Source organism: Tamandua tetradactyla, chromosome 19 (assembly GCF_023851605.1).
Source record: "Tamandua tetradactyla isolate mTamTet1 chromosome 19, mTamTet1.pri, whole genome shotgun sequence".
In the NCBI taxonomy this organism is placed as follows: Eukaryota; Metazoa; Chordata; class Mammalia; order Pilosa; family Myrmecophagidae; genus Tamandua; species Tamandua tetradactyla.
This window is the reverse complement of record NC_135345.1, coordinates 51299016-51326812: the sequence shown is the minus strand read 5'-3', so window position 1 is coordinate 51326812 and position 27797 is coordinate 51299016. Positions and strand designations below refer to the sequence as shown.

Sequence of the window (27797 nt, the reverse complement as noted above, 5' to 3'; positions counted from 1 at the left end):
CTAATATTCTAAACATAAACTCACATGTTAAAACTATATTGAATTTTTCTTTAATCTGATTGAAGTAACTTTAATTTTACTTTCAGCTGTTAGAAAAAGGATTGTCAAGTATGCAGCAATCATTATTACAGATCATCTACAGTCTTTTGAGTCATATTGACCTCTCTGCTGCACCAGTCAAGCAGTTTAATCTGGAGATCATAAAGATTATTGGCAAATACGTGCAGGTGAGTGACTATAAAACATAGAGACTTGTTCCTCTCAAAATGTTTTATAATCATAAAAAAGATTGTAAACACCCTAAATGTCCAAGAGTAGGGAAGTGATTAAACCATAAATCATGGTTTCAGGAATATTTATGACATGGAAAAATATCATAAATTCTCAGTTGATTGGTGATAAGAAAGCAGAATCTGAATAATCTGATTGATGTGATTCCTAATTTTGATTTAAAAATTACTTCTATGAATATGTATTTCAGTAAAGATTAGAATGAATGCATGTGAATTGTCACAGTCACCATCTCTGGATATTAGCATTGTGATTCATTGTTACTTCTTTTTCTGCATCTTTCTATTTTCAACCAGATTCATGTAATGAACAGATATTACTTTTAAAAACAAAATAGCCATTTGAAGAGTCTGTAATTTAGAGTTGCTTTTTTGCCTCTGATATAGAGCGCCAGATATCTAGAAAGTAGAAAATCTGACTTAATTTAAGTATAAATGACAAAAGCTGACTTGGACTGTCCTGAATTTCACCTTTGAATTATCTTTTAAGAAAGGCTTTGTTGAATAAATCAGTATTGTGAATAAAACTTATCAAAGGGAACACATTCCTTAAAAGCTTTCACAGGGTAGTACTTTGTATTGATGCTCCAGTTACATTTGCATTCACTAAACTAAAACTTAAAAATGGAAATACTGCATGGGCCACAGTGACTCAGCAGGCAGAGTTCTTGCCTGCGATGCCGGAGACCCGGCTTAAATTCCTGGTACCTGCCCATGCAAATAAAATGAAAATACTTGGATAACAGTAAGTTTGTGTTCTAGTTTATATCTGAAAGTAATAAAACCATATTAGATTTTTTCCCTTTAGTCAGGTAATCCAGGTTACTTTTATATTCCCTTAAAAATCAAAGATTGCAAATATTCAAAAAACATAATATTCTTTGGCGACTCTGTTTATCTTCTGCATTTTATTCCGCAATAGGTAAGGCTTCACTAAATAATGTTTCTGTTTCCTTCTAAAAAAATTTCTTTTTTCTTCTTAATGTTTAAAGAAATTAATTTTTCAAATATTTGCCGGAACACCCATGGAACCACCTCCCACAATAACTAAGTTAGGAAACATAGAAGTATTTATATCGTTCAGATTCACAAGTAACCATAAAGGAGCATAGATTTGTGGCTAAGTGAACTACACATTCCCCATCTAAAAGGAACAGCACAACTTAGCTTCAGCAATGGTTGACATATTAGAATATAACTCAGGTATGGCCAGAACATCTGACTTTTAAAGAGAAGCTAGAAATCTGGATTTTTCTCTAAAAATCTCCTAATTTTAAAATGCTCTCATTTCTTTTCCAAGATTATTTTTTAAAACTACTCAACTAATGGGCCATCACAGTTCGTGACTTCTGCTTTATTCAAAAACTAAACATTTACAGAATTAAATTTCTAGTACTTTTACATTTAGAATATAACAACCAATATAATTTATAGAAAGATCCCCTAATATTTTTTATCATTTTAGAATGCCCAGAGCTTCTAACTATTTCTTTCAGGAAAACAAAACAAAATGATTTTTACATAGTTATAAGTTTGTTTACATAAACTGTTTTATACCATTTTATACCTAAAATGTCACAATATTTTGTAGACTTTTTATTATTATTAAATATTTTGTGCTTAAGGTGTCTTCATATCTTCATATCAAGATGTTAACTAAATTTACAATTCAGTTTCACTTCCTCTTTTTTTTTTTTTTCCAGTAGTGCTCCTCCCCTCATGCATCTCTTAGACTGGTCAACTGTGAAAGAACATTAGAGTAATAAAAGGTTGAGATGGAATTTTTTGTACTATAAATAAGAAAAAAGTAGCAGATGGTGAAAAATATGTATTATAAATGCTTTACTAGATATTGGATTCTCTTCACATATACATCTATCTTGTAAATCATTCCTAAATTATGTTGGTAATTGTATTCACAACTGAGAGAAGTAGAAAAATAACCCAAAAAACATAGCTACCATAAGCACAGGGCAATAGCCCCATCTCCCCACCCCACCATATGACTCATACCCCTGAGAAATCACTATAGCATAGTACTTATGCTTATTTTGGGGGCCTGGGTCATCAAGAAAAGACTAAAACATTATATTTTTGGTATTTTAATATTTTTATGTCAGAAAAAGGAAATATACATTAAATCCTTAGGACTTAAAATATTTAAAGTTTGGAGCCCTAAAGCCATAAATTCCATTCATCTAGAAAGTTTACATATATATAAAACCCTCTGTTTATCACTACTGCCAGATTATTTACTATATTAGACTTTCTAAGTTAATATTCATAAAGCACTTTGGGGGAAAAGCTAGGTATTCCATTTTGGTAGCATAAGTACATGGTGTCTCATAAATATAGCGCAAGTAGTAATTTGTTTTCTTTCCTTCTATAACTTTAAATGCTCCTCTAGGGATCTAAAAGTAAAAATGTATAATTTACAAGAGGTCTTGTAGAACAATATTTATATAGAGTGCACTAAATTTTTATTCTTATATATGTATTTGTAACATTTATATGTTTATTATTTTTTTAATCAGAGTCCTTACTGGAAGGAAGCCCTCAACATATTAAAACTGGTAGTGTCTCGCTCTGCAAGTCTTGTTGTGCCCAATGATATCCCCAAGACCTACGGAGGAGATATAGGTTCCCCTGAAATATCCTTCACTAAAATTTTTAATAATGTCTCTAAGGAGTTGCCTGGGAAGACCTTAGATTTTCATTTTGATATATCTGAGGTAAGATCTTAGTTGCTTTCTTAGGGATTTTTGTTTGTTCATTTATTCATTCCAAGCACTTACTGAACCCATACTCAGTATTAAATACTATTAGGTGCTAGGAAAACAGGGTGGAAAACTTATTTTCAGGAAGCTTTTAGTTTCTGGGGAAAATGAGCAAATAAACATGATAAGGGCTTGGCTTAGAAATAAGTTTAAAATACTTTGGAAATAGACAGCATGTGTATCTTACCTAGAGTAGTGGTTTCAGGAAGGTAGCATCTGGTCTGAGTGTTAAAAGATAAGAAACCCTAGAGAAGCACATTGTTTTAGGGTTAGACAGAGCCAGAGCCCACTAATCCAAAAAAGGAACCTGGGGCCTGACTATGTTGCTTATTAATACAAATATCATTTAAATATTTTTGACCCTTGCTGGGAACCCCCAATTTTTTTTCTCCAGCACCTGAGTCCACTATTGATGGACCTTGGGACAGTTGAAATGTGTTTTGGAAGCCTACAAAGGTATTTTTCCAAGAAAGACATTACTTATCAAATATTGTGAAGGGATTGAAAAAGATAAAACTTGAAGATTTAGTCACTTTCTTATTGACTGGGATTGTGTGTATATATTTTTTCTATTGTAGTTTAGTCTTATTAGAATTTATCTACAACTTTTTTTGTTATTTTTCTCGTTAGAAAGTATATTTCTTGCTAATTTTTTGGTTAATATCATTAGAGTTTTTAACATGGAATATGTAGCATGGGAATATGAGGAGAAACTGGGCTTTCCTGTTTCTTCGGCATGAGAAATTTGATAGTATAATTGAATCATTTTGTTTTAAGCGTAGTGTTCATTTTCACAACATTTGATATACTTAATTTCAATTTTTTCATCAAAGATTCCTAAGTACTGCTATGTGTAGGCACTGAAGATATAATGGATGTACAGAAATGAATATGGACTCAGGGGACTCATGGGTAGAAAGGGAGATGGGCACATGAACAAATTACAAGGGGCATGGTAAATGTCCATCATAATTATGCAAAGGTGTTGGTGGGATCAGAGGCCTCCTTGAAAGTCTGGAGTCATTAAAAGATGATTAGGGGCTCACTTAATGGACATTCCATAATAGGGAAGTCACATATGCCAAAACAAAGGTACATAAAAGAGCATGGTATGTATAGGGAACCAACAGCAGGACCAGTTTTGCTGCATTATGAAGTTCAGAAGGGAAGGTACAGTTGAGGCCAGGGAGTAAGCAGGAACCATATCATAAAGAGCCTTGTGTGGCATCTGCATGGGCTTGGATTTTATTTGCATTTGAAAATAGAAATCTTTCTCATTGGGGTTATCATGAATATTTGCAAAAGCACATTATTGAGGCACACTTAACAATATGCATTGACAAAACACATTAAACCTGAGTGGTGAGATTACAGGTTTAAATCTTGTTTTAAATCTTTAAAAACTCTTGTTTAAATCTTTTTTTTTTTCATTTTCTGAGCTTTCTACAAAAAGAATATATTTTATAATCATTGGGGGAAAAGGGGAGGAGTTGCTTTTTAATGAACAATTTTATATTTAGGGATAAATTCTGTGTTAGTGTGTTGATTTAAATGTGTGTGTGTATATATATATAACTATATATATATAAAGCTATATATATATAGTTACCTTTAATTTTGTAACATCTACTTCCTGCTATGTAATCTTCCTCATATTGTTTTTAGGTTGCTTATAGAAAATTTCATTATAAATATACTGTTAACCTTTTATAAAAAGGGTTTCCAAATTGAATTATTTGAGTCAAACACTTGCATTTTGTTTCTGTGTAGACACCAATTATTGGAAATAAATATGGTGATCAGCATAGTGCAGCTGGAAGAAATGGAAAGCCAAAAGTTATTGCTGTCACTAGAAGTACTTCTTCGACTTCTTCTGGATCTAATTCTAATGCTTTGGTTCCTGTTAGTTGGAAAAGGCCACAGTTATCACAGGTATATAAAAGAATATCAAAATTGAACATTCGTAAGAATAGAAGAATCAGTTTTGGTTTTATGTTTGACAACTTGGCCATTTGTCTTACTTTATCAGCAATCATAACATTTGAATTCCTTTTTTTTTCTTTAGCGAAGAACAAGAGAAAAGTTAATGAATGTGCTCTCTCTGTGTGGTCCAGAATCTGGCCTCCCTAAGAATCCATCAGTGAGTAACCCTGAATGAATCTGTAAAGATTTTTAAAATCGCATAATACGGTGCAGAAATGGAAATTATTCTATCTCCTTGTTTGCCTTTTCTAACTATCTTAATTACTGTGTTAACTAAGAATTTAAAAGAACAAACATTTATTGTCCATTTGACACTTGACAGCTATGCTAATTCAACCAGTTAGACTCTGACGTGAAGATCAAATTTCTGCATTCATTGAGTAGCCTGCAGTGACTCCTAGGGCCCTAATCTCATATTCAGGGTGACAAAGCTGATGAATGGACTTTTTTCTCTTTTATTGCATGGGGTCAGGTTGTATTTTCTTCTAATGAGGATTTGGAAGTCGGTGACCAACAGACTAGCCTAATCTCTACAACAGAAGACATAATTCAAGAGGAAGAAGTAGCTGTGGAGGACAATAGCAGTGAACAACAGTTTGGCGTTTTTAAAGATTTTGACTTTTTAGATGTTGAATTGGAAGATGCAGAGGTAAGGACATGGGCTTTCTATTATAATTTTACTGTAATAGTTACAATTATATGAGAATTAAGGATTTGACCATAGGATCCTTCCCTGTTTAGGCCAGTGTAAGGTCATAAAGTAAAAATATAAATTAGAATTTAAGTGTGCTTAGTACAATTAGGTAAGAACATAATAAGACTGAAATAAAAGAGATATCCTATTTTTCCTCACATTTAAAATTATAGAATAAAAAATTATTTCTTTGAAAGTAATTTCAGGGTATGCTGAAACTAAAATATTTTGCATGAGCTGCACACATTAATGTGCAGCAAAATGGTAAAGTTATATTCAAACCTATCAAACACAACTTTACAGAGGATGGCAGTTATTACTAAATTGACTTTTAAGGCCTCACCTTAGAACTCTCCACTCTGGCAGGCGACTGAAATTCTTCCTATAACGTTCCTAATTACTTTCTTCTTTATGATATAGCCAGTTCTCTCAAATGCCTGATTTCATTTAACACAGGGCTTTCTCCTCTAAATTAACATGATCTATATTAGATTGACAATTATGTCAGTTTAGGTGCTTTACGGACAATCTAGCTCAACAGGTGGACTTATTAGCTCACAAAACTGAAATTAGAGCTTTTTATTTAGATAGGTTTGATAAGGCTTTGTCCTTCTCTGCTAGTCACCTTAATCTCCAACAATGACAAGATGGTTGTGGCCTTACATCCATACACAGCAGTGTTTAGAGGAAATAAGGTCACTTCTGGAAATATTCTCATAAAAGTGAAGAAGCTGCTTTTCTACATGCTCTCAGCAAGCCCCTTGTCACATATCTCATTGGTCCAAGTTGGGATACATGTCAACTTCTGAAACAATCACTGTGGCAAAGACAATTATATTGCCCTGGTTGTTTTAGACTTTCAGAACCCATTCCTGCAGCACAATCTCCTAAACCCAATAGGTTATGGCAAATATCTCAAAAAATCTGTATGCTAAAATTGTTACAAATCTCTGCATGCTAGAAGCTGAAAATGCCTGTATAGCAAATATACTGTACATTTACATATCTTTTTCCAAAGAAGTTAAACTTGTTCTATAGCTCATATGTATTCACCAGCTCTCTTGAAAGACTGTTTCTTTTGGTTCTAGAAGTGGAGGGGAAGGAATGGAATTTAATGGCCAGTGCCAGCTACACAGTTTCCTGTCTTCTCAGAGATAGGTTTAGGGGGATGAGATTCCACTCCTCCATGCTTAGCCTCCCCAGCAGATAGGATGCTATGACCACGGTACTTCAGAGTCATTCAAATGTCTTTACCCCTGCTTAGGAGCTATATAGACTCCTATATAAAAGTTACTGTTGCATATTCCCAAAGATACAATTGTACTGCTTCATAGAAACACACAGAACAAAGATTATTCAGCACCTTGTAGGGCAGTGGCTTTTTGACATTTTTTTTTACTGTAATCCACACAGTAAAATTAATACATCTTACATCACATCCAAGTATATACATACACAGCCTTAAAATAAAAGTTTCAAAAAATGTTCCTTACTATATGACAAGCACAGTGATATTTTCTATTCTCTTCCTGTTCATTTCTTGTTTTTTTTCAAAAAGGAAAGGTTACTACCCTCTAAAACTGATTTTGGAAAACATGTAGGAAATAGAGCAATTCGAAAGCATGTAGGAAACAGAGCAAATTTAAACAACCAGCCAAAAAAGTGTGATGAGTTAAAGAAACCTGCTCCCTCACCTCAAAGCTGTGGGCAGTATCTAATTTCCTCTATTATAGTTATTTGCTTTTTTTCAGTTCATAATTTAAAATTTCTAAATCCAAGCTCTTGACATTTTTGTAATGGTAAGGTTATTTTTTTTTGTCTTTTTTTTTTAAGAGCACTGTAATTGCTTTCAAATTCATCTAGTATCTCAAATATCAGTGGTCATAATACTTTTGAATAGAACCTAATTCATAATAGATTAAAGATACTTATTGTAGTTCTGTCTTTAATTCAAGTCACAGTAGTTGAGGGGTTGCTAATCTATGTGCAGTAATTAGGCCAATTCAAAATTTGTAGGTTTTCTAAAACCTGAATATCATCTTGCTTAGAACATGGTAACAGGAAATACTTGGAGAGCTACAGCACAATCTTAGATGATAATGAAACTTCTAGGATATTCCTCCACCTTACAAAAGCTTACACTGTACTCATTCACTGAATATTTATTGAGGGTCAGTGCTACTATTATGTTTTATGTTACATGATAATATTGAAATGATATGTTCTAGGAAGGTGGTTTTCAAACTCTGACCTGCAGAGCCCTAGGCCTTCTAGGATACCCTGAGAAACAGCAGGAAAAGACCCAAGGACCAAATGGGCAGACCTCCTGGCCATCCTTTTTCAGTCAAAGCAGTTCCATTGTGATTTTTTTCTTCAGTTTTACATAGTTAACTTCCATCTAAAATTTCATTTAAACAAAGTATTCCTCTGCTTAAAAAAATTTTTTTTAAACCTCTATTCTGGACAATCTCTACCTGAGAGACACAAATAAATCATATTTTGCTAGACAGCTCAGTGTAATTTGTCATCTCCAGGCTTAAGAAGGAGTGAAAGAATTATATCCTTATTAAAAGGAGGATCACCTTAGGGTAACAGAAACATTACTTACCTAAATCCCTAAAGTGGGATGAAATTGAAATTTATCGTATTTCTTCCTGACCTTTTGAAATTGGCAAAGGTTATTATATTTTTTTAGTTGTGGTTTTGATTTTAAACTACTTTATAGTTAAAAAAAAAAAAGACCAGTACAGTTAGCCAGAGCTACCCTACAGACTAAAATAACTGTGAACCTGTGTATTGTCAACTGAATGTGGGTAGTTTAAGTAAGTTTTACATTGTATCAAGTATTAAATCTATGTAAATTTTTGAAATTTTCTTAAAGTTTGTGTTGCCAAAGTGTATCATAGAAATGTTGTTGTGTCTGTCTGACTTTTTCACAATATATTTTGCATAAAAAATAATTGGAATCACATGTTGGCTTCCTGCACAAAGCTTAATCCAGAGCTTGAATCAGTCTTTGGGTTTGAGAAATCACAAAGAGTTTTCCCCAAAGGTGTAGTGTATATTTAAATGTTTGTCTTCGTTCTTTCTAATTCTGTGTGTTTTCCTTTTTGCTACCAGGAGCTGCAGGTAAGTTGCAGCCTGGTGTTGTGAATTGTTTATTTGTTGTTATTTGTGATGTATTTGTCTACTTTGGAGTCTCATTTATGTTTGTGTATTAGAATAGAAATGGCATAGATAGTAGATTTAGTTGGTCCCCAGTTATGAAAGATAGAAAGTCAAGAAAATTACGTAGTTGAAACAAGTTATCAACCAAATATTTTCGTCTCCCTAAATATAATAAATATTTAATGATATGTTAAAAGTTTAAAGAAATTGAAGGGCTGATTGAAACTCTGATCATGATGCATTAAGGTATTATTCATCCTGGTATATATTTTCCTGGTGTATTACATTTACTACATTTGTAATCATATATTTGAAGTCTTAGAAATTGTGTCTTGCTTTTCCAGGGTGAAAGTATGGACAATTTCAACTGGGGAGTCCGCAGGCGCTCACTGGACAGTATTGACAAAGGGGACACTCCATCCCTCCAGGAGTACCAGTGCTCTAGCAGTACCCCCAGCCTGAACTTGACAAACCAGGAGGATACAGATGAGTCCTCAGAAGAAGAAGCAGCACTCACAGCAAGCCAGATACTGTCACGTACACAGATGGTATACCGTTACCTTTTTGTACAATGACAGTCTATCCCATTTTTCTCTTACCTTCCAACTTTAGTAACTGTTGTTTCTTGATTTTTTGTATTTTCATTTCAATGTGTATAAAATGCACACAGTGGAATGAAAATTAAAGATTCCAGCAGTAAAAGAGTATCCTATTATTCATGTCCAAACTAAACATTTTAAGACATACTGTGTACTTATTAACATTAAGCTGTATTTTACCGTTCTTCTCTCCTAATAATGGTAAGTTGGCCTCTGTACTTTCAGAAGCTATCATATTGAATGATATGTATTTACCTTGTTGTCGGGTATCAGTGTAAACACTGCAGCTGCTTAATTTACCACATGCTCTTCTTTCCTCATTAATACAAAAAGATAGGACACAACTTGGGTTACTGTCAAGATCAAGTCAGTCATATGGAGGTTGTGACTTGTTTCCCAAGGGCTAGATGGCAAAGATTTAATTAAAGCATAGTTGAAAAATGATACAATGATGGTTGCAAGAGTAGTCTGCTCATTAGATATGTAGATGTCAAAAGAAGGCTAATGATGCAGTGGTAGTAGGTTAAAAATCAAAGACTGAAGTTTGTGTGGAATCGCCACCATGGAACATGGGATAAGGAATCAATCTGGGAAGCCCAGGCATCAGCTAAGGTGACACAGCTCTTATATGAAAGCCTCTTTCATAGTGAACTAAATAAGCCTCCCTTTATATTAGACCCTTTGCTCTCCACTCTGTCTGACAGCAATATTGAACGTAGGGGCTGAGCTGGCTTTAGACAAAATCTAAAGTTGACAGTTTATGATTGGCTTCTTTTCACTTTTCCTGTTTTGGCTTCTCATTATTGCCCCAATATGTCTGTAAACTAACACCCATTTAAGGTAATTAAATTGTTGATGATAACAGCACTAGTTATCACTTACTGAGTGTTTACAGCATGCAGACCCTGTTCAAAGTGTTTTACATGTATCAGTTACTATAATGCACACCCCAGCCACATGAGTTATTGCAATTCTGCAGCTAAAGTAACTTGTCCCAGGTCACACAGCTAGTAAGATTATTTGAATGAAACAGTCTTTCTCTAATGCTCATGTGCTGAATCGTGCTGCCTAAGGCTTGGCCCTCCAGAGAACTGTTTTCACTTAATGGAATGGTCAAATTACTGGCAACAGTGACTGACTGGATGAGGCAGAATGCAGGGTAGAGTCTTGCTGTGGAACTGTGGTCAAGTGACCTAACCTCTTCTTTAAAGGGGGAATTCTAATAGTATCTGCCTCTCGGGGATTGTGTGAGGGTAAAAGCCACTCAGCGTTTAGAATGTGCTCAGTAAAGGTTCTCTCTCATGAGCGCCGTGGCTTAGAATTGATCACCTGGTTCTAGGCTGACCCTAGTCATAGTGGCAGGGAGCTAAAAAAAAAGAACTTGAAGATACTTCTTCCTCATAGGAAAAATTTTAAGTTTTACATTTGCCTACTCTGAATCATAAACTTGAATTTTATGTTAAATATTGACCTTGAAAGAAATTATAACACTGCTTAAAAGAGGAAAACCTGTACAATTCTGTGATAATGATTTTTTCACTTAAATGAGTGAATGGCTTGTTCAGACTTATGTGCCTGCTTCCCCACTAACACTGCTCTTTGACAATCTACAATATGTGAGGTGCCCCTGCCCTCACAAATCCTCAGACGAAAAGAAGACAAAAACATTACCATAAAAACAGGAATTTCAGTTCAAGTTTAATAAAGTTACATAGAGCCCTTCTACTTTGTTTTTGTTTTGCAAAATTAATTTAAATTTATGGATATTTTAGTTCTGCTGATGGGTTTAAGTGCTTTCATTAACAGCACCCATTCTGGTATAGACCAAATGGGAAAAAAGATAATTTAGGAAATCACAGTAGCTCCTTGTAACTAAGCTCCCAAAATATCTTATGATTATAGAGTATGTTTCTTGTTGGCTTTTTGATCATTAGTGGCTTGTAAATGAATTCCTTATTTTACTATTTCTCCTCTTAGTTAAACAATGATTCCGTTGCTGATGAAACACAAGACCATCCTGATTTACTACTTCAATCTCAAGATTCCACTGGCAGTGTCACAACAGAAGAAGTGCTTCAAATCAGAGATGAGACCCCCAGTTTGGAGGCTTCTCTAGATAATGTTAACAACCAGCTGCCTGAGGTGGGGAGAAATGGGGGCTGGTGCATGGCCAATCTGGACTCGTTTTAGCACTGTGTTATATCCTGTGCTTCTCTTTCAAGAGATTTCATCTGAAAACACTAATTATTTATTTCCTTTTATTTCTAACCTGTTGGGTTGTTTAAATAAAATAGATAAACCTGATTTAAAAAAAAAGTTGATGGATTAAGGACATGACCCATGGGTTAAAAATAATCTTGAGAGTTTTTATTGAGCATTTTGTGTTGCAGAATGTGATCAGGTTAATGTATAGAATGCTTCTCTGGGGATGGTGAGCATCTTCTTTGGCACTGTATTTTCTTTGAAGGATTGCTTTTGTGTTTTCTTCTTCTTTTGCTTTGTATTTGGGTTTATGTGATTGGTGCTATGATTGGGATTAAAACCTCAGGCCAGCTGTGTTAGCGTTGGTTAACTCAAAAACTTTTAAAAAGACTTTGAAACTACTAGTTTATGTTTTTTGGCAAAGCCTTTGAGAAGTAAGCCAGATTCCAACCTAATGACTGACCAAAAATAAGTAAGTATTAGTTTTCTTAGTACTTTATTTTTTAGATTATTATAGATAATTCTAGATACTTTTTTTTTCAATGTAATTGCTCTAGCTCTGTCCTATGTGCTTTTATACCTTGGTAAGTATGAGGAAAATATAATATAAACCAAATGAATGTAGTTATTAATTAAATCAAATTAGACTAATCTAGTTATTAGATCTCATTATTTTAGTAAGTTGAATCCTTGTCTTCTTATTAGGTTGACAATTTATTTTACATAATTGAATCCACTTTAACAGTAAACAAAGAGTATATTTTAAAATGAAGGCAGTTTTTAAAATGTCATACTACTGTGACTGAGGTTTAGATAACTCAATTCAACAAATATTGATTGAGATTATCCTAGATGCCCAAAGATTCAGGTATTCTTGTAGATGTTGGGAAGATGAATAAAGTATGGACCCATTCTCAGGGAGTTCACAGTCTATTAAGGAAGACAGAGAAGGTGTTCTAGTTTGCTAGCTGCCGGAATGCAGTATACCAGGAACAGAATAATGGCTTTTTAAAAGGGGAATTTACTAAGTTGCAAGTTTACAGTTCTAAGGCTGAGAAAATGTCCCAGTTAAAACCAAGTCTACAGACTTGGCATCCAGGGAAAGGCATCCAGGGAAAGATACCTTGGTCCAAGAAGGCCAATGAAGTTCAGGGTTTCTCTCTCAAGTTGAAGGGCACATGGTGAACACGGTCAGGGTTACTCTCTCATCTGGAAGGGCACGTGGCAAACACGGCGTCATCTGCTAGCTTCTCCAGGCTTCCTGTTTCATGAAGCTCTCCGGGAGGCATTTTCCTTCTTCATCTCCAAAGGTCACTGGCCAGTGGACTTCTGCTTCTCGTGACTAGGTCGTTCTACTCTGCTATCTCTGAATCTCCTTCATTCTCTGAAATGTTTCCTCTTTTATAGGACTTCAGAAACTAATCAAAACCCACCCAAATAGGTGGAGACACATTTCCCCCAATCCAGCTTAACAACCACTTTTGATTGGGTTACATCTCCAGGGAGATGATCTAATTACAGATTCATACATACAGTATTGAATAGGGATAATTCTGCCTTTTTCTTAGTACTTTTTAAAAGTTTTCTTAGTACTTTTTTTTTTAGATTAAAACATGTCTTTTCTAGGGGACATACATCCTTTCAAACCAGCACAGAAGATTAAAAAATCTATATAAGGCATTACATTTCAGGATAAGAAATTTCATTAATTTCATTAACAGGCATATTCAAGGCTCAGTGAAAGCTCAGAGGAGAGACTGAACAGCTCTACATTTGGGGTGATGGTGGTAAAGGCCAGCCTTCATGGCACTGGGGGGTATTTCGGTCAGAGGGACACCATGTAGAGAAACATGGAAATATGAAATAACATGGCATGTTCAGGCAATAGCAAGAATCTAGAGAATAAAATGGAAGGAACACTAGGAGAAATAAGTAAGATCTAAGACATGAAGGGCCCTATATGCCATACTAAAGAACTTAGACTATGATAGGAAGTCATGAAGCTTTTTCATTCTTTCAGGAGATACCTATTACGTGGTAATCACTGTACCAGATACTTAGATGGGAAGGCAGTGCATACAAGCATTCATTCATTTAGCCAATGTTTGTTGAGCCCCTATATGGCTAGACACAGATCAGGGAACCAGACATGCAGCACTATACAAAATAGACACAGGTTCCTGGTTCTGTGGAGCTTAATTCTAGTAGGAAAGTCAGATAATAAGCCGGTAAAACGAATAAAAGATAATTTATCAGAAAGTGATCCTCTTATTAACCATATTAAGAAAAGGTAACAGTAATGAGGACTTGGGTAAGAGAGAAAGTTAGGTATGGCATTTGACATGAAACCTAAGTGACAAGGAGACAGCCCTTGGAAGATTTGGTGGAAGAGTATTTAAGACAGAGGAAGCGGCAGTTAAAGGCTCTGGAAGCCAACTAGTAGGGCTGGAGCACAGTGGGTCTGAGAGAATGAAGAGGGCCGGAGTCAGAGACGTGGGCCAAGATACTCCCTTGATGGGTCTTGTAGGCACACAGCAGGAAACCATTGGATGTTTCTAAGCAGAATGACATGATCTGATTGGGTTTATTTTTTAAAAAATCTTGGCTTTTTTGTGGAAAATGAAAGCTAGTTCTAGTACCTGCCCACATGGAGCTTGCAGTCCAGGCACCCATCATCCGGGGAGCAATGCTATCTGATTTGAGTTTTAGTAAAGCCTCCATGTGTGGAAGTTTGGAGAAGGTTAAGATAAGCAGATAAGTTAGAAGAATATTAGTGAGAGAAAAGGAGGGCCTAAACTAAAAAGGAGTACATGAGCATGAAGAATGCTCACAGAGGAGAACCGACAGAGTTGAGAAATGACCCTTAAATAGAATATAGTCCTGTCAATTGTTGGGAGGATTGTTAAGTGAACATTAATTTCTGGTTAAAATCTACTGTATCTAATTTGAATCATAGCTTGCTAAAAGGTCAAGAGAAATTTTAATTATAAACAAGAGAAAAGGGCAGAATGATAGCCTTTTCAACAAAATCAGTATTATTAATAGTTTATTTTAATTTTAATTCTCTTTAACAAAGCAGAAGAATCCTTTATTTCTGTTTATTTTTGGTGATTAAAATAACTGCCATCATAGTGAGTTAATTATCTCCTGGAAATCAGATATTGAGAACACTGTTTTATTTCAGAAGGGCATTCATTTTTGTTCAAAATTATTTTAATAAATAGGTCTACTTCCCAGGCACTATATACACTTTATGGGAATCATTAATAACCAAGACATTCCTTTACCTAAGGTAAATTCCTTTACTTAGGAAAAACAGCTAAGCAACTGAAGCATGATCTGTGCCATGGTAGAAGTATGGAGGATTCATGAATTATTTCAACAAATATTTGTTGAATAACTTTTTTGTGCAGGCATTGAGATTTCAACAGCAATTGAAAGAACAAAAAATGTCTGCTCTATGGAGCTTATAACTATATTGGAGAGAAATAAAAATAAAAAACAAAATGCGTAAAATCTCTTAAGCATCTTAGTTGGTGGTAAATTCTGAAAGAAATGGGGAATTGAATTTGGGGGGAAGGGATGTTATTTTAAAAGTAAACAGGGAAGGCTGAGTAGACTGGGAGGAAGTTGAGGGTGGGGGAGAGTTGAGCAGTAGGATGTCAGGTAAAAGACAATTCCAGTTACAATGAAAAGCAAATATATAAGCTTTAAGTCTAGAATGTCTCTGGTGTATTATGAGGGCCTCAGATACATGGAATAAGACATAGGAAGAACAGGAAATAAGGTCGTGGAGATAACCAGGAGCCTGACTCTCTAGACCATTGTAATAACCTTGGCTTTTGGTCAGAGTGAGATGGAAAGCCATTGGATTTTGTAAGCAGAAAAGTGACATTAGCTAATTTAGAGATTGGGCATACCAGTTAGGTCGGTATTGTAATAATCCAGGCAAGAGATGAGGGTGGGTTGAACCAGGCTGTAGCCATTTATGAGAGCTGACCATCTCCTAGGAAGATGGCTTAGAAGAATGAATAGGATTTAGACAGGGAAGCAAACCCTTTGGAAGTGTCCAAGCAAAACACACTGAAAGGGTATTCTTATATTTCTATATCACCTTGGTTTTGGTTTTTGATGAGGAAACCGTAGAGGTAAAACACTTAAAAAATTTTTTTTTCTTTTTACAACAGTGGGTTTCATTAACACTATAAACTTTATGACACTGATGGATAAGAATAAAGGGGGATACTTTGAAGCCATGGTAATTAATTTAGAAATAATTCTATTGACATTAAAAGTTTCACCAATAAAATGAGAGTCCAGAAGAGAATAACACAAAATTGTATCTGTTGGCTATATTGGCCTAATTTGTCTTTCCCTGGTGTGCTGTCAGGGTCAGATGATCCAAAATTGCCCATATAAGAAAAGTAGGAAAGCAGCAGGATATTGAAGTAAAACCGTAATTCTGTTTTTTAACAGGTGGCATATTTTATGAATTCCAAAGAAAAAATCTGTTCCTAAAAATGTTCATCTGAAGTTTTTCCCTCAAATGGTGTTAATATAGGGAAATGAAACAGAATAAACCAAAGCATTGCATGTCATGAGAGAAACTACACAGCCCAATTTGTCCTTTCTTTCTCAGCAGTGTATACAAATTATATTCTGAGCTCTGGAAGAGATCAAGTTATTCACTTGTGTTTAGTCTTATTACTTGAAAATAAGCCTTATAAGCCCAAAGATTCTGCTCATTTTATACCAGCAAATCTACCTTTCCTTGTTTAGGTCAGTATCCTTCTAAGTGGCCTGATTGATAGATGGTTCTGAAGAACCAGTTGTTAACTATTTTGAATTTATTTCTCATGCTTATATCTAGAATTCACTGTATTCGGGTATAATGAAAGCAAGGAATTTCAAATAAAAGAGAATTCATAGTAATATAGATAGTTTGACCTTATATAGAATTAAAATACACACAAGAGAAGATATTTTACCAAGGGACATATTTCTAAGTAAATACCTAAGTCCTTTTATTTGAGAAAGAAGATTTCCTAGATGTTTCTATATGGCAATAAGGGACACATTTTAATTTCAAAAAATTTTCAATCTGATACCATCAAAAAAATAATTTGAATGATTTATATCAAAAACTCCAAAACTTAGAGGATGTAAATGGAGACTACTTAATAAAATAAACATGGATTGGTGGCAATACTTATTTTGTGTTGATAAAAGTCTCTTTTTCATATACTTGTTTTAAAGTCAATGAAAAATATGACTGTTTTACAGGATGTGAGTTCAGTATTAAAGGAGGAACAGGTTATTTCAACCTTTGAAGAGGAAGGATCATATTTAATTCAAGAACAGCAGGATTCTCTTGTGAGTCAAGGCATTCTTGATTTAGAAGAAACTGAAGTACCAGAGCCTCCAGCTCCTGAAAGTTACCCTGAGTCCATCTGTGAAGAGGATATTACCTTAGCTTTGAAAGAACTAGATGAAAGATGTGAAGAAGAAGAGGCTGATTTCTCTGGACTGTCTAGGTGAGGATCCAGTACCAGGAACACTGTTCAGACTCAAATACATTGTCATCTCTTTTTTTTCCCTTGTTCCATTTTTTGTATGTATTGTCTGACTACTGGGAATGAAAAACTCCCCAAAGGAAATAGCAAGATTTTCAGTTTAAGTAAAAAAAAAATCTATTATCTGTCATGCAGCTAGGCACCTATATGCAGTATGTGCTCAAGAGTAGCTGAGCTGGCAGTATATTCTGTGGCAAGGGGCACTGTTTTTTTTTTAAATACCAAAAAACACCGAACAAATGCAAACATTGGTAACTTTTGATCATTCCATTCTATATATATAATTAGTAATTAACAATATCATCACATAGTTGCATCTTCATCATCATGATCATTTCTTGGAACATTTGCATCTATTCAGAAAAAGAAATAAAAAGAAAACAGAAAAAAATTCATATATACCCTACCCCCACCCCTCCACCTCCCCAATCACCAACATTTCACTCTAAATTTATTTTAACATTTGTTCCTTCTATTATTCATCTTTATTCCATGTTTTACTTGTCTGTTGATAAGGTAGACAAAAGGAGCATCAGACACAAGGTTTTAACGATCATACAGTCACATCGTGAAAGCTATATCATTATACAATCATCTTCAAGAAACATGGCTCCTGGAACACAGCTCCACATTTTCAGGCAGTTCCCTCCAGCCTCTCCACTGTATCTTGACTAACAAGGTGATATCTATTTAATGCATAAGAATAACCTCCAGGATAACCTCTTGACTCTGTTTGGAATCTCTCAGCCATTGACACTTTATTTTGTCTCATTTTACTCTTCCCCCTTTTGGTCGAGAAGGTTTTCTCAATCCCCTGATGCTGAGTCTCAGCTCATTCTAGGGTTTTTCTCAATCCCTTGATGCTGTGTCTCCTTATTCCAGGATTTCTGTCCCACGTTGCCAGAAAGGTCCATGCCCCTGAGAGTCATGTCCCATGTAGACAGGGGGAGGGTGATGAGTTTGCTTGTTGCATTTGCTGAAGAGAGAGAAAGGCCACATCTGAGCAACAAAAGAAGGTTCTCTTGAGGGTGACTCTCAGGCCTAATTTTAAGTAGACTTGACCTATCCTTTGTGGGGTTAAGTGTCATATGAACAAACCCCAAGACTGGAGGCTCAGCCCATAGCTTTGATTATCCATACTGTTTATGAGAATATCAAGAATTCAACTTGGGGAAGTTGAATTTTCCCCCTTTCTCACCGTTCCCCAAAGGGGACTTTGCAAATACCTTTTTATTCACTGTTCAAATCACTCTGGGATTTATCAGGGCATCACTCTGGACAAACCAACAAAATCTCATGTCCTACTCAAGGTTCCATGTACTTATGGTGTTCAACCAAGTATCTACATAAGTTATATTAGGAAATGCACTAGTCAAAATATAAATTTTGTACCAAATGAACATTTTTTGCTTTAGTCTCACACATAACTTAAAATTTTTAAATATTAATTACCATCTATTTTCAGCACCCTGCAGTAATGACATTCCTTTGTTCTTCCTCATGCAAAAACATTTTTAAAATTTGTACATTTAGTCACTATCATTAAACACTGTAGGCATTCCTAGATTATACCATCTCAGTCTTTATCGTCTATCTTTCTTTGTGATTTCATTTATGCCCCCAGCCCTCCTCCCTCTATCATTCTCACATTCAGCTTCATTCAGTGTTTTAACATAATTGTATTACAGTTAGGTAGTATTGTGCTGTCCATTTGTGAGTTTTTACATTGAGTCCTGTTGCATAATCTGTATCCCTTCAGCTCCAATTACCCTGTATCTTGCCGTATTTCTATCTCCTGATGGTCTCTGTTACCAACGAAATATTCCAAGTTTATTCACTAATGTCAGTTCATATCCGTGAGACCATACAGCATTTGTTCTTTTGTTTTTGGCTAATCTCACTCAGCATAATGTCCTTAAGCTCCATCCATGTTGTTACATACTTCATAAATGTATGCTGTCTTACAGCTGCATAATATTCCACCGTATTTATATACTACCGTTTGTTTAGCCACTTGTCTATTGATGGATATTTTGGCTGTTTCCATCTCTTTGCAATTGTAAATAATGGTGCTATAAACATTGGTGTGCAAATGTCCGTTTGTGTCTTTGCCCTGATGTCCTCTGACAGGACATACCTAACAATGGTATTGCCAGGTCAAATGGCCGTTCTGTATTTAGCTTTTTGAGGAACCACCACACTGCCTTCCACAGCGGTTGTACCATTTGACATTCCCACCAACAGTAGATAAGTGTGCCTCTTTCTCCACATCCTCTCCAGCACTTGTCATTTTCTGTTTTATTGATAATGGCCATTCTGGTGGTTGTGAGATGATATCTCATTGTGGTTTTGATTTGCATTTCTCTAATAGCCAGGGAAGTTGAGCATCTCTTCATGTGCCTTTTGGCCATTTGTATGTCCTCTTCTGAAAAGTGTCTGTTCAAGTCTTTTGCCCGTTTGGTAACTGGATTGGCTGTCTTTTTGTTGTTGAGTTGAACAATCTCTTTATAAATTCTGGATATTAGACCTTTATCTGATATATCATTTCCAAATATTGTTTCCCATTGTGTAGGCTGTCTTTTTACTTTCTTGACAAAGTTCTTTGATGTGCAAAAGTGTTTAATTTTGAGGAGTTCTCATTTACTTCTTTCTTCAAAGCTCGCCTCCAATTATAAATGTATAAGATATTTCCCTACATTTTCCTCTAACTGTTTTATGGTCTTAGATCCAATGTTTAGGTCTTTGATCCATTTTGAGTTAACTTTTGTATAGGATGTGAAATATGGGTCTTCCTTCATTCTTTGGCATATGGATATCCAGTTCTCTAGGCACCATTTATTGAAGAGATTGTTCTGTCCCAGGTGAGTTGGCTTGATTGCTTTATCAAAGATCAGTTGTCCATAGATGAGAGGGTCTATATCTAAACACTCTATTTGATTCCATTGGTCAATATATCTATCTATATGACAGTACCATGCTGTTTTGACCACTGTAGCTTCATAATGTGCCTTAAAGTCAGGTAGCATGAGGCCTCCAACTGCATTTTTTTTTTCTCAGGATACTTTTAGCTATTCGGGGCACCCTGCCCTTCCAGATAAATTTGGTTATTGGTTTTTCTGTTTCTGAAGAGTAAGTTGTTGGGATTTTGATTGGTATTGCATTGAATCTGTAAATCATTTTAGGTAGAATTGACATCTAAACTATATTTAGTCTTCTAATCCATGAACACAGTATGCCCTTCCATCTATTTAGGTCTTCTGTGATTTCTTTTAACAATTTCTTGTAGTTTTCTGTGTATAGGTCTTTTGTCTCTTTAGTTAAATTTATTCCTAAATATTTTATTCTTTTGGTTACAATTGTAAATGGAATTCTTTTCTTGCTTTTCCCCTCTGATTGTTCATTACTAGTGTATAGAAACACTACAGATTTTTGAGTGTTGATCTTGTAACCTGCCACTTTGCTGTACTCATTTATTAGCTCTAGTAGTTTTGCTGTAGATTTTTCGGGGTTTTCGACGTAAAGTATCATATCATCTGCAAACAGTGAGAGTTTTACTTCTTCCTTTCCAATTTTGATGCCTTGTATTGCTTTTTCTTGTCAAATTGCTCTGGCTAGAACTTCCAACACAATTTTGAATAAAAGTGGTGATAGCAGACATCCTTGTCTTGTTCCTGATCTTAGTGGGAAGGTTTTCAGTTTTTGTCCATTGAGGATGATATTAGCTGTGGGTTTTTCATATATTCCCTTTATCATTTTAAGGAAGTTCCCTTGTATTCCTATCCTTTGAAGTGTTTTCAACAGGAAAGGATGTTGAATTTTGTTAAATGCCTTTTCTGCATCAATCAAGATGATCATGTGGTTTTTCTGCTTTGATTTGTTGATATGGTGTATTACATTAATTGATTTTCTTATGTTGAACCATCCTTGCATACCTGGGATGAATCCTACTTGGCCATGATGTATAATTCTTTTAATTTGTTGCTGGATTCGATTTGCTAGAATTTTGTTGAGGATTTTTGCGTCTTTATTCATTAGAGAGATTGGCCTGTAGTTTTCTTTTTTTGTAATATTTTTGTCTGGCTTTGGTATGAGGGTGATGTTGGCTTCGTAGAATGAGTTATGTAGCTTTCCCTCCTCTTCAGTTTTTTTGAAGAGTTTGAGCAGAAGTAGTATTAATTCTTTCTGGAATGTTTGGTAGAATTCACATGTGAAGCCATCAGGTCCTGGACTTTTCTTTTTGGGGAGTTTCTTAATGACTGATTCAATTTCTTTACTTGTTATTGGTTTGTTGAGGTCATCTATTTCTTCTTGAGTCAAAGTTGGTTGTTCATGCCTTTCTAGGAAGTTGTCCATTTCATCTGTATTGTCATATCTATTAGCATAAAGTTGTTCATAGTATCCTGCCATTACTTCCTTTATTTCTGTGGGGTCAGTGGTTATGTCTCCTCTTCCATTTCTGACCTTATTTCTTATGTGTTTCCTGTAGACAGCATATAGATAGGTCCTGTTTTTTAATTCATTCTGCCAGTTTATGTCTTTTGATCGGGGAGTTTAATCCATTAACATTTAGTGTTATTACTGCACATGTAGTACTTTCTTCTACCATTTTGCACTTTGGATTTTATATGTCATATCTAATTTTTCTTCTTTTTACCTTTACTGATAGTCTTCCTTTCTACATTCTTCTCCACACCTCTTTCAACCTTTCTCTTCTTCTTTTTGTCAATCTTGCTAAGGGTCTATCAATCTTATTGATTTTCTCACAAAACTGGCTTCTGGTTTTATTGGTTTTCTCAATTGTTTTCATACTCTCAATTCATTTATTTCTGCTCTAATCTTTGTTATTTCTTTCCTTTTGCTTGCTTTGGGGTTAGTTTGCTGTTCTTTCTATACTTCTTCCAAATGGACAGTTAATTCTTCGATTTTTGCCCTTTCTCTTTTTTGATATAGGTATTTAGGGCAATAAATTTCCCTCTTAGCACTGCCTTTGCTGCATCCCATAAGTTTTGATATGTTGTGTTTTCATTTTCATTTTCATTTTCTTTGAGATATTTACTGATTTTTCTTGTAATTTCTTCCTTGACCCACTGGTTGTTTAAAAGTGTTTAAAAGTTTTTGAAAGTGTTTAAAAGCTTCCACATGTTTGTGAATTTTCTGGCACTCTGCCTATTATTGATTTCCAACTTCATTCCTTAAGGATCTGAGAAAGTGTTTTATATGATTTCAATCTTTTTAAACTTTGAGAGTTCCTCTGTGACCCAACATATGGTATGTCCTTGAGGATGACCCATGAGCACTTGAGAAAAAGGTGTATCCTCCTGTTGTGGGGTGTAATGTTCTATAAATGTCTGTTAAGTCTAGCTCATTTATTGTATTATTCAAATTCTCAGTTTCTTTATTGATCTCTGTCTAGATGTTCTGTCCATTGATGAGAGTGGGAAATTGAAGTCTCCAACTATTTTGGTAGATGTGTCTGTTTCTCTTTTCAGTGTTTGCAGTGTTTGTCTCATGTATTTTGGAGCATTCTGGCTCATTGCATAAATATTTATGAGTATTAGGTTTTTCTTGTTGAATTGTTCCTTTTATTAATACACAATCCTTCTTTGTCTCTTTTAACTGTTTTACACTTGAAGTCTAAGTTGTTGGATATTAGTATAGCTACTCCTGCTCATTTCTAATTGTTATTTGCATGTAATATCTTTTCCCAGCCTTTCACTTTCAACCTGTGTTTATCCTTGGATCTAAGATGTGTTTCCTGTAGACAGCATATAGATGGGTCCTGTTTTTTAATCTGTTCTGCCAGTCTATGTCTTTTGATTGGGGAGTATAATCCATTAACATTTAGTGTTATTACTCCACGGGTAGTACTTTCTTCTACCATTTTGTCTTTTGGATTTTATATGTCAAATCTTATTTTTCTTTTTACCTTTACTGATAGTCTTCCTTTCTACATTCTTCTCCACACCTCTCTCTTCTGTCTTTTCGTATCTGACTCTAGTGCTCCCTTTAGTATTTCTTGCAGAGCTGGTCTCTTGGTCACAAATTCTCTGAGTGATTTTTTTGTCTGGAAATATTTTAATTTCTCCCGCATTTTTTGAAGGATAGTTTTGCTGGATATAGAATTCTTGGTTGGCAGTTTTTCTCTTTTAGTAATTTAAATATATCATCCCAGTGTCTTCTCACCTCCGTGGTTTCTGCTGAGAAATCTACACATAGTCTTATTGGCCTTCCTTGTATGTGATGGATTGCTTTTCTCTTTCTGCCTTCAAGATTCTCTCTTTCTCTTTGACCTCTGACATTCTGATTAGTAAGTGTCTTGTAGTACGTCTGTTTGAATCTATTCTCTTTTAGGTACAAGCAATTCTTGGATCCTTAATTTTAAGTCTTTCATAAGAGCTGGGAAATTTTCAGTGATAATTTCCTCCATTAACTTTTCTCCTCCTTTTCTCTTCTCTTTCTGGGATACCCACAACACGTATATTCATGTGCTTCATATTGTCATTCAGTTCCTTGAGTCCCTGCTCCTAATTTTCCATTTTTTTCCCTATATTTTCTTTTGCTTGTTGGATTTCAGAAGTTCCATCCTCCAGTTCACTAATTGTATCTTCTGCCTCTCAAAATCTAACATTGTAGATTTCTTTTGTTTTTTCATTCCTGTACTTTTCATTCCCATAAGTTCTGTGATTTGTTTTTCAGACTTTCAATTTCTTCTTTTGGTTCTTTCCTTGCCTTCTTTATATCCTCCCTGAATTCATTGATTTGATTTTTGATGAAGTTTTCCATATCTGTACGTACATTTTGAATTAATTGTTTCAGCTCCTGTATCTCATTTGAATTGTTTGCTTGTTCCTTTGACTGGGCCATATCTTCAATCTTCCTCATGTGATTTGTTATTTTTTGCTGGCATCTAGGCATTTAATTACCTTAATTGGTTTATTCTGGAGATTGTTTTACTTCTTTTACCTAGGGCTTTCTTGCTAGATGAATTTGTTGTCTGTCTGTTGTTTGACACTCAGTTCAGCTTTTTCTGGACCACTAGCTTAGGTTTTGCTTAACAGAGGAGAATTTTTCGGTTCTTGTTTTCTTGTTTCTTGCCCTGCCTGTATGGTACCTTTCTCCCCCACCCACCCATCCTTGGGAGGGTCTACTTAGGTATTATAGACCCTAGCCAGATTTTCCCAGACCAAACTGGCCTCCTGTCAGGAGGAAAGAGTCACCTGCTTCAGTTTTCCCTGAGGGTAAGACCCAGCAGGTTGAAGGATTTTCCTGTGAATTCTCTGGGCTCTGTTTTTCTTATACTGCCCAGTATGTGGTGCTTGTCTGTCTGCAGGTCCCACCAGCATAAGATGATGCGATACCTTTACCTTTGGCAGATTCTCCCTGCTGGGGGCGTGGTGGAAGCAGAGGAGAGGTTGTAGGCTGGCTTTAATGGCCTCAAATTACCAAGCCCTGGGGGTCTGAATTCTTTGAGAGAGGAATTCCACCTGAGTTGGGCCTCACCTTTCCCCTGGGGAAAGCACAAGCTCCAGACAAGGTCTCAAACAAGCTTGTTTCTGCCTATGCCTGGGACAGTTGCAGCCTGAGAAGTCCTGCCGGTATATCCAAAGGCAGTCAGTCCTTTGTAGAAACACAGCCACAAAAACCTCTCTTTCTTTTCTTTTTCTTTTTCTGTCAGCCCTGCCCCCTTGCCACAGGGGCAGAAATCAGCGACCTCCACTTTGACCAGATTCACCTGAGCTGGGAGCCTATTTTTAGTAGTCAGAATTTTGAATTAATTTAACACTTGAAGCTTAGTTGTGCTCAGCCCCTGTTGCTGATAAAGTACCTTTTCTTTCCCCTCTGGGAAGCAGCCTCTGGAGAGGGGCACCAGCCCTACGGCTTGGGGAACTCATGGTTTTAGAGGGGCTCACACCCAGTCCAGCTGGTCCAGACTGGGGTACGCTGTGTGTTCAGTCACTGATGTAGCCCCAGGAGTTGTTCTATACTTTTTCTGGTAATTTAGTAGCTATTCTGGAGGGTAAACTAAATCCCATACCTTGCTAAGCCACCATCTTGGCCATCTCCTGGCATTGGTTTTTGACATGAAGTCCTGTGTTCAAATTTTGATTCTTATTATTTTCTACCCAATAATCTAGGCACATTATTTCACCTCACTGAACAAACAAGTTCATCTGTGGAATCAGGATCACAATAGTACCTAATCAATGTAGAGTTGTGTGAAGATCTAATGAAATAATCCATATAAAACAATCAGCACAGCCCTTTACACAAAATATGCAGACTTCATTATTATTTTTATTGCCATCAATTTGGATGTTTGGATAAAAATCTTCCAAAATTGACCATTTAAGGTTAAAGCTGTCTAATCTGCATTATTTTTCAAAGAAATTACTGAGATTAATCCATGGTGCTGGCATAGTAAAGGATTTCGGTTGTTTTGAAGTAGAGTCTGAATGAAATTAGATTTTTAGTCCTGAAATGCTAAGTAGAAAGAACACAGAAATTGGCTATTCATGCTTTCTTACAGTTTAGGTTGTTGTCTGTTTTCTAAATCAATGTGTACTTTTGAATAGGAAAGCTATGTTGAATGGCTTGAACTATTTTAAGTAATTGAGTCTGTTCTTTAAAGGTACTATTGATTACTATGATGTTTGCGTTAACAGTCAAGATGAAGAAGAGCCAGATGGTTTTCCAGAAGTGCAGACATCACCTCTGCCATCACCGTTTCTTTCTGCCATAATAGCCGCTTTTCAGCCAGTTGCATATGATGATGAAGAAGAAGCCTGGCGCTGCCACGTCAATCAGATGCTGTCTGACAATGATGGGTCCTGTGCGGTGTTTACTTTTCATGTGTTTTCTCGGCTGTTTCAGGTCAGTGAGATTTATGGTTTCAGAATACCATTTTGTAAGTCTTTGATCATTTTTGGAAATTAACATGTTTCTAAAGAAAAACCTGAAACTTTATGGATTTATAGATCAGTTATTAGAATTCTACATATCATTATAATAATAACATAAAATAAAAATCTGCCCTAATTATAAATTATGTATCTTTATTTAAAGAAATATGAAAGGTCTGAAAACAGGCCTTCTTATGAAGTCCTAAACTTTCTGGTACCTTTTCCCCATAGACAATTCGAAGAAAGTTTGGGGAGATAACTAATGAGGCAGTCAGCTTTCTTGGTGACAATTTACAACGTGTTGGTACCAAATTTAAAAGTTCATTGGAAGTGATGATGATGTGTTCAGAATGCCCAACAGTCTTTGTGGATGCTGAAACAGTAAGTTTCTACATGCAGTCTTATTATAAAGACTAAATGTAAATTGTATCATTCAGTAAATGGTTTTTTAAAAAGTAAGTCAGAGTTTTAAGGTGTCATGGTTCATGTTTTCAACTTCATTATATGTAATTCCAGTATATTTTATGCAGTGACTTGTGACTATTTCTGATTCTAACTCCTCCATATCCTCACCCTTCATAGAATCCCAGTTGGAGATGCTAAAGAGTCAAACTCTAGAGATGTGTACTTTTACCTTTTCCCTGATTATTGAATAAAAGTGGGTAGGCGAGTACTCAGGAAACTGTGTACTTTCCCATGGAGTAATCAGGGATCCTTGGTCTTTCCCTGACTTGTTTCCAAGCACTCTCATAGTTTATATATTAAATATTTATATGAAAAATTATGCTTTAAAAAGCCTCAAGGGTGATATCTTTATAGTATGTACTGGTCTTGCATGCCTTTTTTGCCTGAGTCTATACTGGAAAGCGTTTGAAAGCACTGTCCTTCCCTATACTCCTGAAATCCCACTGCCTGCTTATTGGTGAAACATTTTGGTGAAAGTTCAGCCCATAGTAAAGGGCAGACTGTAGTTGGGGACACTGCCACCAAGTTGAGCCAAAAAACAATTCACAGAAATTCTTTGACCCAAAAGTTGTCAGTCTCATGATTATGATCAGAAATAGTAACCTGGATCCCTGTGTTTCTGATTTGAAAGCTGATGTCCTGTGGTTTGCTAGAAACACTCAAGTTCAGTGTATTGGAGTTGCAAGAACACCTGGATACATACAGTGCCAAAAGAGAAGCAGCCGAGCAGGTCAGTCTCTTTTTACCATGTAAAAAAATAGTTTGCTTTTGATATTAAACCTGTTAACTTGGCAGCAGAATAGTTCAGACAGAAAGGAGGAACTCTACTCCATTTATTTTAACATTTAAATACTAGTGAACAATGAAAGGGAGTGGTAATGGTTATAGAAAAAAACAGGGATAACAAAGGTTAAAATCTATTCAGTAAATGGAAATACTAGTGGTCAATGAGAGGGAGGGGCAAGGGATTTGGTATGTATGAATTTTTTCTTTTTTCTTTTTATTTCTTTTTCTGGAGTGATGCAAACGTTCTAAAAAATGATCATGGTGATGAATATTCTACTGTGTGATAATATTGTGAGCCATTGTACACCATGCACGGAATGTTTGTTATGTTAAGAATGTCCATGTTTGTATGTTGTTTTG

The 27797-nt window shown here is 35.5% G+C and overlaps 1 protein-coding gene across 8 annotated transcripts in view; it reads left to right on the top strand.

The window, feature by feature from the left end:
• FRYL (FRY like transcription coactivator) overlaps positions 1-27797 on the top strand; it is a 328237-nt gene that overhangs the window by 275535 nt on the left and 24905 nt on the right. For all 8 annotated transcript variants that reach the window (XM_077136813.1, XM_077136812.1, XM_077136810.1 and 5 more), the window contains 11 exons: positions 87-227; positions 2825-3022; positions 4838-4999; positions 5133-5207; positions 5523-5699; positions 9257-9460; positions 11489-11653; positions 16997-17247; positions 25950-26157; positions 26418-26567; positions 27283-27381. In XM_077136813.1, coding sequence (XP_076992928.1) covers positions 87-227; positions 2825-3022; positions 4838-4999; positions 5133-5207; positions 5523-5699; positions 9257-9460; positions 11489-11653; positions 16997-17247; positions 25950-26157; positions 26418-26567; positions 27283-27381 — 1830 coding nt within the window. The remainder of the gene's footprint in view (positions 1-86; positions 228-2824; positions 3023-4837; positions 5000-5132; positions 5208-5522; positions 5700-9256; positions 9461-11488; positions 11654-16996; positions 17248-25949; positions 26158-26417; positions 26568-27282; positions 27382-27797) is intronic.